Below are 12,189 nucleotides of genomic sequence, written 5' to 3'. Positions count from 1 at the left end.
GGAAAGTGCCTGGTGTGGATGGTTGTTGAGGGCGGTCAAGGGAGCTGTGAACAAGGAGGTTACGGAGATTAGGTGGTCGGCGATATGAGATGATAGGGCGATCAGAAAAGAGGGCCCCAATGGAGGGATCATCCTGTAGGATGGAAAAGTTCTGGTTAATGGTCCTGGGGATAGGATAGGGTGGTAAGGAAGGAGACTCGGAGACCGCTTCAGAGAACACGTCAGGGCTGTGAAGATTAAAGATCTCTCCAAGCCCATTGTTTCTCATTTCACCTCTGACGGCCATGACCACACTAATCTCTCCGTCTGTGTTCTCAAAGACGGTTTTCCGAACTCATACATCAGAAAGACCACCGAAACTAAAATTATTCTGCAGTTAGGATCACACATTCTCCCTTCCCTTAACGACAGATTACTGTTCTTTTAAATTTTCTCCATTCATTGGAAGTTTCATTTCACACCTCTCTGCACCCATTCTGACTTCACACCTCTTGATTGGCCTCTCTTTCTGTCCCCTGCTCCCGCCTCTCACTCCTCCTCCCTCCCAACCTTTGTTCTCCCGCTACTTTACCTTTGCCTACTGCCCTGTCTCTCTCACACCTGAAGAAGGCTCCACGGCCGAAACGTTGTGTTCTCTTTCTTCTTTTTTTCAGCATGGAATAAACCTATTACTTGTTCCTTTGCAGCCTACGCATGCTGACGCAGCTACCCACCAGATATTATAGTTATCAGTCTGTGTAGTGACCCTCTGCTTTCCAAGAAGCAGCCTGTCCTTTACTGAAATAGTTTACTGATTGTAGAAGCAGAATATCCCATTTTATGGATATACCCTTTCGCAAACAGATCACCTTCAATCATGCTAACGGCAGCCAGGAATATGAGTTACTTAATTAAAATAATGCCTTTTAATAATAGTAATTATGCAGAATCTTGAATTCATTTCAGCAATATTACCTCAACTAAATACCACCAGTGTTTTTATGAAATCACATGCTTGAGGTCACTATTTTGGCAGCCCAAGGAACAACAGCACAAAGCTGCTGACAATTTTAGATGTAAATAACATGCACTGCTTCAAGCCTAATAAGCTCTTTATGCAAAACTGAAGATTGGTGTATCAGTATACTACAAAGCTCGTTCTCCTGGATATCTGGCTAAGGAGTTTTTTATAGTCTTCTGACTATTTCAGAGTCCATAAACCTATTATCAACTGAATACCAGGATGAGGTTATGGGTTTTGCTATTAACGGTGCCAACAGTATATACAAATTATAGTTAGAATGCCACATGAATATGGCAAACAGTCAGAACATAAATTATAAGTGGATTTTTGGCAGAAATCTCAGATCTATTTAACAATGTTTTATTTATACCTTTGCATTTGACTACACCTTTTATATGTCCTAATATGGTAAGGAAAATGAAAAAAAAAACAAAGGAAAAATGGCCTACACAAAATGTGGTTGTTAATGAGGCAGAAAGTAAAAGAAGAAGCCAAAATATATTTCTCCTGCTTTACATGGACAGCTCTGCAGGCCAGGCCCTGAAGGCACATTAAGTAGGCGCCAGGGATACAGAGCTGAAAAGGAATTACAATCACAAGCCAAGGCACCTCTCTGTAAGAATGTGGACTGAAAATGCACTAGTACTTTCAAGTAAATAGCATTACATGTATACTAATAGAAATCACATTAAAATGTATCTTTTCCACTATTGAAGGAAAGAAGTGTGCAGGTACTTACATTACAACTCTTGAAATGTTCATCATAATGATATAAAAATACCTGATCAATATAGAATTTAACCCATTAAAAATAATAAAGTCTACATTTGTTAGCTTACTATCATGAAAATATGTTTTGATGGATTTATCATACCACAACGTATGTAAGACAGCAAAACATTTCTGGCAGAAGGAATGCTGCATTTGTTGAGAGACTGTTCTTAATTGGAGCCTCCTTGCATCACTATTTTAGTTGACATTCTTACTGAAGAATGTCAACTGCAGTAGTTCCCAGGCCCAATTAAAAAATATCACCGTGTAAGTAAAGCAAAATGATTACCTCACCAAGGCGCTAACAGATGGTAAAATATAATCACAGCTAACTCCTTCTTGGAATGGCAAATGTTTTATGACCCAATACATTTAAATACTACCCCTCCATCTCCCTGTGGGCTACTCTCAAAACTCTACTCCCAAAGTACAGATGTGAACCACATGACCCTCTGCGACAGACAGCTGCAAGTCATCCAGTACAAAGAATGCTTTCTTGGCAAAACTCTTCTATTAAAGCCGATACAGTTAATTGTTGAATTGTACATATCAGTCATCTCGGTAAAATTAGTGTAAAATGTTAGGCTCCCATTCAATAGTCTATCTGAAATAATTTTGCCATCCTGTCTAATACCAATCAAAGAATGCCTTGTGAAAAAGAGACAAAAGAACCTCTTACCCATTATCTTATTTATAGAATACAATTGATAGTCGTTTGAAATTGGCTGATAGCTCTCATGCATATGCCCCCTCCCCCCCTTAACAAAACCTAGAGAAATGGAATACATATGAGCTCTTTTTTCAGAGTAGTTTAGCTCATAAAAGACAGTGAAGAAACAGACCCCTCACTTGACTTGATAATGAGTGACTTGACTATGATAAACACTTAAAATTCAAGGTTGTATTATTTCAGTGTAAGATAAAGTCCTAAAATACTATTGGTTTTACAAGCATTAAACAAAAACTGATACATTTCAGTGTAAAAAATGTAAAAATCTTTCTCCTTTAAAATGATAGATGCAAGTGAGAAATAGTTCACAGGATCATTGAAAGCAGGTAAGTATGGAAACTCAATGGAGCCAACTATACAGTTGTCGAATTTCTCCACACAAAAACTGTTTTCTTCATGGTGATTTTAAATTCTATAGGGCTGCTCTTAGGGAATTCTTCACAATACTGACAGTCCGTTCATTTATTAAGACTGAAAATGACAGAGATCCTGAAGTGGGCGTTAAAATCACCTTTTCAGACATGCAATGATACCAGTACTATGACAGATATTTAAAAGAATAAACTTTTAAATAAAAGTTATTTTGAAAAAGGAAGGACACCAGAAAAAAATAGACCATGAAAGCATATAGTTCTAAAAGGTACTGACTTGCATGGCCTGGATTGGGCTACAACTAAATGAAGTGGAACATCCATGTTTGCCCCTGGATAAAGACCAGAGGATTAAAAGGTTGACATTTTACCATTCCTGCACCACAAAGGAACAAGGTCAATGAAACCTTATTCAAAGCCTTGCTCTGGTTCATTGTTTTTTTTCTAGCTTTTAAGGCAATCATTAAAGAAAGCTAAACTGAACACAGACCGAAACAGAGCCATGTTTCCCTTCTTGGCCTTCCTGGAATGAAAGGTAGGGTCACCCACTCTGGCACAAGAACTGTATTATGTTTGTAAAGGAAAGTAACAAAGGTAATGAGATAAACATGCACAAGAATTTGACCTCTGTGATCTAGATCAGAGACCAAGATTTGATATAAATCAGGGATCTAAATTCTGCACAAAATACCCTGTTACTTTTATCAGAAATGTTATCACAATTCTTTAAACTTTTTATTTTCATAGATCAATAATCCTTGGTTTCCTCAGTGCTATTGATACATTATTGCTATCCTATGGCTTTACTTGTCTTAAGACCTCACATTAGCCTAGCACTTAATAATGTTCCGACATAGTAGGGAATAACACAATCAGCCTTCTAATTTCTAAATAAGACCATACAATTTAATTGTGCTATGGGGATTATTCTTATGTCTCCACCAATGCTACATCTTCAAAACTCGACAATAGTTACTTTCATAGACATGTCACCTAATAACAGCAACCCTTTTACTTGTTTAACAGATTTGTTAATACTGTTAATCATTTTAAGGCTTTTTAAATATAACACATCTAAAGCATGGGTAGATCAGACTGCTTTTGGCACTCATTTGTCCAATTACATAACAGTAACATGAGAAGTCTCAGACCAGTTGTTCAAAGACCTTGAGACATGTGAATTATGATAAGCTATACATCACATTAAATCTGTAAAGAAACTCTATATACAACATTGTCTTTCCTGAAAGAAGACACATGAGTAAAGCAGTGTAAACTTCAGTACCCAAAAGTATGTTGGCAGATCCCTCTCTTGAATACCAGGGATGTTAATTACAGTAGCGAGAAACTTGCAACACAGCTATGGGCCTCTCCATCAATGTAGTGCCCCTTTTAAATCAAATGCTAATACAGTGTAATTAATATTAGTTTACCAAGATCATTACAATAATGCTTTACTGTAAATCCAACATAGCAGGTACATGTTAGGTACATAAAGTGGTACTGTGCTAAAATTAACAGATGTTTCCACTTGAGAATAACAAAATAAACAGTGAAAGACTTTTGCAAAGCACCCAATCTGTTAGAAGAAAGATGTTCTAATGTTCCAAAAATGGAATATCTAAAGGGCATCAGAAAAGTTAATGCTAAAAAGAATTTACTGTTTGAGAAATCTTATGATTTAAAACTGTCACATGTGCTGCCAAAGTCCAAAGCACAGCCGACTTTTCTGTATTTATAGTGAAAAGGCTTTATGTCCACTTTCATAATCAGATGAAGCAGTTACTGGAATCTAAAATATGGCTCATGACTGCATAAAGGAAGCAATTTAAGTCTCATTTCAGACGTTTTATGTAAGCCTCAAAATTGTCAATGCAGTGATGCTCTACTGTTGGTATCAAGCTACTTTTCCCCAGAAGTGGACTATAAAAAAGTCATCTTGATGATGTTCACAAAAATATACAGGTATGAATCGGACAGAAAAAAAGTATTCTGCCATAGCGCTGTTGAATTTTTATACAATACCTTTAGATTAGATTTCACAAAATATTCGGAGAAAAGAATAGTGGCTTCTTCTTAGAGGTGTTTCCAACTAGAATGGAAATGCCTCCAGGACTTACTTTTTAATTGTTTAATGAAAAAGTAGTTTTACCTTTATTTAGAGTTGGTACACACTGCATTGAAAGAGTAATCTACATGTTTAGGCACAATCTTTCTGTCTATTGCTTATATAACTGAATCAAGCCTGCAGCCTTCAACACTACTACCTTATAGAATATAACAGAAAAGCAATTAAGAAGTAAAATGCAATAGTAGCAAGAATAGTAATCCACACTACAAACAATTTACATCTTCCACTATATCTTTCCTCTCGAATGTACTATGGCTAATTTGACTACAGTCAAAATTCTGTTGACTCAACTCTCAAACAAGATACCCCTTCAAAAACATGTAAAATCAAACATTAGAAAAGAGACTGCTTTAAAATCCAACTAAATACATGATATACAGTATATTTTGTTGTGCATTCCAGAAAAAGCACGATTATTGTTTACACTAATATGGCTAAGCCCCAACACAATCAAGCTTTTAAATCTTTTAGGCTGCTAAATTACAACTAGAACTCTCATTTAAGAAGTCAGGGTGTCACACTCACATGTGGGAAAGCAAAATTTAAACCCTGCAAGAAAATAATTACTCCTCCTAGTCAAGGTGGAACACATAAAGACAGACAGGTGGGCACTTGGTTAAAACGTATCCTGAAGATGCATTTTAACCTGTGCTTACCTTTTGTGTTACTAACTGACAAGCACTGATACGCATGATCCTTCTCAGGGAGAGAGTCACATGACACCGGCAGGCGGCCCTCATGGAGGTGCATCCAGCAGCCATCACGGAGAGTCTCGCAGAAACTGCGGCAGGGCAGAGCTGGCGCCAGGCCTACCGTGCCACACTTGGGCACCAGCAGCAAGCAGAAAAACCTCTCCAAGCTATGGTGGCAACGAGATTTCAAGAGCCACGCCCACTCAAGCAAAGTAGCCTGGACCTCCAACACACTGGTGTGATTTAGATAATTCGGTAAAGCAAAGCTCTCAATGCCCATGTTGGTGCAAAATGGCAAATCAGCAGCCATAGGCAAGCAGCGGGAAGATTCCAGAAAAGAGGCACTGCTATCTACAAGAGACTCCGTGCTTTTAGTATAGGTTAGTAAATCAGAATAATTACCAGAGAGCCTCACCACTTGATTAGTTGCATTCCAGCTAAAACTACTAGAGCTAGAGCTGCTATTCCTACTGAAACCAGTTCTGGCTATCCCAAGATGCTCAGAAAAATTAAGGCTTTGGCTTGACTGGTTGTCAATATGGTTACCCGTGTGGCCAGTAACATTCTCCTCAGCCGTCCCATTGCGGTTGTCCACAGAAGTTAAAGATATCTCTGCCTTTGAATTCCCAACATATGTGCTGACATTTTCAGCAAAATCCTGTATTTCAGAAATATTTCCCACTGGCAAAAGCCCTCCAGTTGTGATGTTGCCATGATAGAATGTAGTGTTTTTCTTTTGTGGAAGATCAGCTTCATCCTGGCTCTCTCCCATTGATGATCCACTTTCTCCACTTTCTCCATCGCCAGATAACTCCCATTTACCAGCACCTGTAATCTCCATCTGTGAAGTACTATTAAATAACTCATGTCCTTCTAAAAAGTGCTTCGTAGCTGGCAGTGAGGGTGAAACTTTTGATTCGGTAGTGACTTCCAATTTCCAGGCAGCAGTGGAAGTCATGACCTTGTCTGTTGCATGTGTATCAGGCACCGTTGATATGACTTCTGTTTGAGTACTTCCCTGCTCTTGTTTAGTGGTGGTCAATTTTTGCACGTTTGTGTCTGAGGTTTGGTCCCAGGTCTGAACAAAATTGCGAATCCCACTAGCAACTTCAATTATCTCTGCACCTACTCCAGCAAGGTTTTCTTCTGTTGCAGACTCAGGTGTGCCACTTGTAAAAACTGCATCCTGCTCCACGTTATTTGTGACTCCAATGGCAGATGTTCCCAGACTTGTAGTGCTTAGAAATTCCTGAGGAAGGGTTGTTTCCAACTCAGGTGCTTTTGTGGTTGGATCAGGTTTACGGTACCAAGGCCAGTACCACTGGGCTTCTGTAGAGCCAACATAAGCCAGCAGGAGCAGGGAAAAACTCAACAAGCTCCAAAACATAGCCATCAAGACACAAGATAAATCACTCAGCAGCCTTCTTAGAGTCCCACAGATAATATTGACATGCCCTCTACCATTCACAGCATAAACTCCCTCTTCTAGCTAACAGCAGAAACACCAGTGAGAGAGAGAGAGTGTGGAAGAAAAAGTTAAAAGGAGGAGTGTCCTGTTCAATGAAAAAAAGGAATAACTTCTTTCTTATTGGTTGTTCTCCAGAACTTTTTTTCCCTTTCTCTTCTCATTGACTACCTTTTCAAAACACAGCTGTTAAATCCTAAATGATAATGTTCATACATCTGTGATGTTCAAAGAAATTTCTCTCCATTATTGCATTAAGTAGTTTATGTCACCAGGCTTACATTCTTTGGGCCCGCACCTTTCAAAGATATTCTTGTAGCTCTCATACAAAAAACAAATGAAAACTTTTCACCTCAAAAAAAGGAAATAAGGTGGGGTAATGAATACTGGTTATTAAAAATCATCAGTTTGCAAAACCACAATTGTAGAATCTAAATTACAAACCATCGCCACAAAATTATCAACTTTACATGCTTTGTAACTAAAACAAAGACTTTTGATGCTAAGAAAAACAGATTACCTTGATTTATTTATAACTTTTAAAATTAATAACAGACCGCTGTAAAAAAAAAAAAAACATTTAAAGAATCCTTCTTGGCAGCTGCCAAAAGAATTCTAAACCAAAACCATTTTTTTTTCATTTTCCAGCACTCTATAACATGTATATTCTTTTGAAAAATTCTTATCATCACATGCAAATCGTTAAACATCTAGAAACACAAAAACAAACAACAAAATGAAATCAGCTCATTTTCATTTAAGACATTGTGGGTCTTTAAATTTTATCAGTCTACAACTGGATTTTTATAGCAAATCTATTGGTGTTCTAAGCTAGGTTTTTAAAACTAAAAAGCTCCTCCAATAATATTAGATATTTGGACTTTTCAACAGTTCTAAATGTTTGGAGCATGATTTTACCGATTAGAGCCTTTGAAACCCCTTAAACTTGATGGGTTTTCTTTCCACTCAAAATCTCTATTATACAAACTTGATAATTTCCTTAACTGCAAACTTTTTGATAATTTCATCTACTCAAAAGATATATATATATATGGTTAAGTTATTATAAAGTTTTTATTATATAGTTGAGAGCCCAATTGTAATTTAGTCTAAAAAAAGAAATATTGAGTATTTGGATGGATATAAAATATTTTATAAATATTTCATAAAATAACAATGCTGCTTGCACCCATGGTCTTCAGAGTAGAACCTTATTATAGACATTACTGTAAGTCCACTGGACTACTTCAGAATTCCTGACAACTTTATCCTCTGACATGACAAGATTTCAAATGCAGCTATTACTCACTCAAGTGCCATTTACAGAACACGTTTAAAGGGGAACTGCAGTCCCCAATTCTCAGACTGGTTATTAAATCACAGTAACAAAATAAATTCATTGATGGTGTTTTTTTTTTATTTAGAATTATGTATAACATCATGAACTTAGTGAAAGTCCTGTACGTGTATCTGTGGGATCCCCATTTTGTCACAAACTCCTGGGGATCCCACAGATTGTGATGTGATGCAGCCTTTCCTGATCACTAGTCACCATTATGACTAATGTAATGTGATGTACAAGCGAATAAGAACAGGTTGTGCAGCAGACATTTCACAGCAGAAATGTTCCAACATGATCTGCATGCAAACGTAACAAGTATTTGTCAGCAAAACTGTCTCAAAGCTGAAAGCAATATTTCTATTGGATTAAAAGAGATGTATTCACAAATCAAAGTAATTTGGCCACTTCACATCACCTATTTTGGTTTTGGTGCTTCATTCCGAATCACAGAATATGGCTCTACGCACACCTTGAAACCACCTTAACCACCTTTTTGTGGTTTGAAATGCATTCATCAGTATTGATTCTTTCTAACCCCCAAATATCCAAAAGTACCATCCAATTACATTTCTGAAGGAAATTTATTGGCAGTTTCAGTATATTTAATTTTCAAGGTACCATGAATCTTCCATACTTCCGAATAGTGCTTTACAAATACTCACTATAATATCAATTTACCACAGGTTCCCTAAGCCACAGTTACTTAATCCAAATGCGTATAGCCAAAAATGTAGTTAAAGGCAATGTGAATCACTGAAATTGATTATTTTTACTTTTTACTTGATTTGTATAAAATCTGTAAACTATGATTTCTCTTTTTTAAATGAAGGAGCTATAAACAGAAGAAATTCCATTTCTATGACATGCTTAAATTTAAGGAATTTATCGAAAGGGAGATAGAAACCTATCTCTCAGACCTTCTGTAAATGACCCCTAATCAGGACTCACACTCCCCTAAAAGGGCACAAATTTAGAGCACAAAGGAATGCTGATTGATGTAAAAAGACCTCCTCCAGGATATGTGACCCTGTCACACCCCTGAGGATGTAACAATGATTGGTTATACTCTCAGACAGCCACTAGTTAGAAGAAATGTCAAGACTTAGTGCCTTTTTGTTTTACACAAAGCATTCCATACAGTTTCAGATATTATCAACATCCACTCTCCCGACAATAGTGAATTGCAATTCATGCAATGTGAATTGAAGGGGTGTAAGATGAGAAATTTCTCGGAAAAGTTCCATGATTTAGAAAAAGAAATATCCCTAACTAGTTTGAAAAAGTAAAAAACATAGAAAATAATTTGTGGGTCTCACAATAAACTCCAGCAGGTATTTCCGACAAAAATACTATAACATAGTATTGCATTTCCCCTTTAACATGCAGACTGCATAAAACTGTGACAAATACTTTTCAAAAGTACCATCCAATTACATTTCTGAAGGAAATTGATTGGCAGTTTCAGTATATTTAATTTTTTTTTTTGGTTAAGGTACCATGCATCTTCCATACTTCCGAATAGTGCTTTACAAATATTCACTATAATATCAATTTACCACAGGTTCCCTAAACCAGTTACTTAATCCAAATGCGTATAGCCAAAAATGTAGTTAAAAACAAAAACACAGGTCACTTTCAAATTTAGTTTTGATACAATTATTAAGGACTCATGAGCATGGACATTGAACTAAACCCTATTAAATCTTATATAATAAATTCTAATTTCCTATTTACTGGTGGAGTAAAATGTTAATCCAGCACAATTTGTTACTATAATCATTTACCATCTCATACAAGCAGTAAAAAGTAAAAAACACCCAAATAATTTACTCAGCTATGAAACAGGGAATAATACATCACATCGCCTTCAATAACCATGTATCTAATTCATGGTCACAGTGGCCCAGAGACTGTCCCAGGAAGGGACAGGAAGGGCACAAGGCAGAATACACCCTGGATGGGACACCAGTCCATCAGAGGGCAGACAAACACAAACACGCACACACTCACTCCAGGGCTGATTTTCCCAGAAACCAATTAACCTACCAGCATGTCTTTGGACTGTGGGAGAAAACTGGAGCCCTTGGAGAAAACCCACACAAACACATTAAAACATACAGTGCAAACTTCACACAGATAGCACCTCAGGAATTGAACCAAGGGCCCCAGCACTGTGAGGCAGCAATGCTAACCACTACCCCACTCTGCTGGCCTGGGAGTAATACATAAAATACAAAATCATCCCAGTTCCTTCTTTTTTTCACATTAATGAATCACATTATTTAGAGGATGATTTAAAGGGAGCTTCCTTTTGTGGCTGCCTTATTTCTCCATGGGCTTCTCAAGGTTATATTACTCCCAAGATGAATTTTGAAAGAGACAAAACTGTGCACATTTTTTCCCAGCTTTATTATAGAGTTGTCTGCTCATCTGGTTGAGTTATCTGGCAGAAAGTCTTCAACATCTGTTTGTGATAAAATGCTAAATACAGTGAACACACTTGAGTCTACATGTACAATCTTCTGTCTAAAGTTCTACTGTCTATAGTATAAACATATCCAGCTGCTGTTCTACATCTGCTGAAAAAGCATCCAAAGTGACCTGTTAAAAGTTTCAGAGATCCTTTAAGTATTGTGTGCTGCCTCCAAAACTTGAATGCTAATTCTTCATTGATGCAGCAGACCCTACACATCGACAGCCACAACAATATAAATGATCAGGCATGGTATTGTAGTCATTACATGATTTATTAAACAACAAACTATGTTAACAGAGCTGTAAACTGCAGAACAAATGTACCCAAACATGTGTAATCCTTTAAGTAGGATCTCTCCTCCCACAGATCTGATGCTATGTAATAGGAAACGTGGAACACAGCAAAAGAGAAATACATTAGAGAAGAGTTTCCTGTAACAAAATGTTAAAATCAGGCATATGAATGTTTAACAACATGCATGGTAACAACAGACTAAATACAAAAAATAAACAACTAACAATAAAAATAAACTATCAATTGCTCAGCCAAATAGTGCTTTTTAAAGGAGTGATTTAAATTGAAAAAGTTTACAATTTAAGACTATTTACAGAATAAAAGCAGCAATAATGCAGTATCATTCCTAAATCTAGCCCCAGATAAAAAAAATAAAATAAACCTACAGGGAACTGCCAAAATAAAGGAAAAACTCAAGTAAATATATAAAAAGTATACTGAAAGCAGTATGCATATTGAAAGCCATGGTTCTTCAGGTATTAAAGCAATTAACATCACATCATGCATTGGGTCATGGATAAAAATGCTGGGCAGGCCCAGTTGCCCAGTATTGTGGCACCAATGATTAGAAGAAGAAATCTCAGCAACTTTTGGAAGGAGAATCAGTGATAAAGACTACTCAACGTGCTGTTGTTTCATGAAGAACAGTGACCAAGGGTGATGCTGGCATGGAAGTCTGAGGAAGGACATCCTTAACTAGGGGCAACTGTGAACAAAACCACATACTTCTCCCCCGTGATGCCCATACATTGGTTCAAAATACCAGGCAAAATAGACTCATAACTCTGAAGCATAAGCAGGCAGTTTCATCAAGTACAGTCTGTCAAGAACTTCACAGAGAGGTATACTAAGGTCGTGTTTCAGTGCATTAACTCTTTATCACACCCTAAAATTGTTTGGTATAAAAGAACACA

At 37.0% G+C, this 12,189-nt stretch overlaps 1 protein-coding gene across 4 annotated transcripts in view; it reads right to left on the bottom strand.

Moving 5' to 3' along the window:
* The window catches only part of col18a1b (collagen type XVIII alpha 1 chain b), a 142,596-nt gene that overhangs the window by 63,712 nt on the left and 66,695 nt on the right, over positions 1–12,189 (bottom strand). For 2 of the 4 annotated variants that reach the window (XM_069197149.1, XM_069197150.1), the window contains exon 1: positions 6,245–7,203. The exons of 1 other annotated variant lie outside the window; for it this stretch is intronic. In XM_069197149.1, the coding sequence (XP_069053250.1) occupies positions 6,245–7,091 (847 nt within the window). In that variant the 5' untranslated portion in view covers positions 7,092–7,203. Of the gene's footprint in view, positions 1–5,662; positions 6,087–6,244; positions 7,204–12,189 lie in introns of those variants that run through there. One more of the 4 variants, XM_069197151.1, reaches the window with a different exon arrangement.

The sequence above is a fragment of the Lepisosteus oculatus genome, chromosome 12 (genome assembly GCF_040954835.1).
Source record: "Lepisosteus oculatus isolate fLepOcu1 chromosome 12, fLepOcu1.hap2, whole genome shotgun sequence".
NCBI classification, from domain to species: domain Eukaryota; kingdom Metazoa; phylum Chordata; class Actinopteri; order Semionotiformes; family Lepisosteidae; genus Lepisosteus; species Lepisosteus oculatus.
The sequence above is the reverse complement of the archived record's forward strand: the minus strand, read 5'-3'. Positions and strand labels throughout refer to the sequence as shown.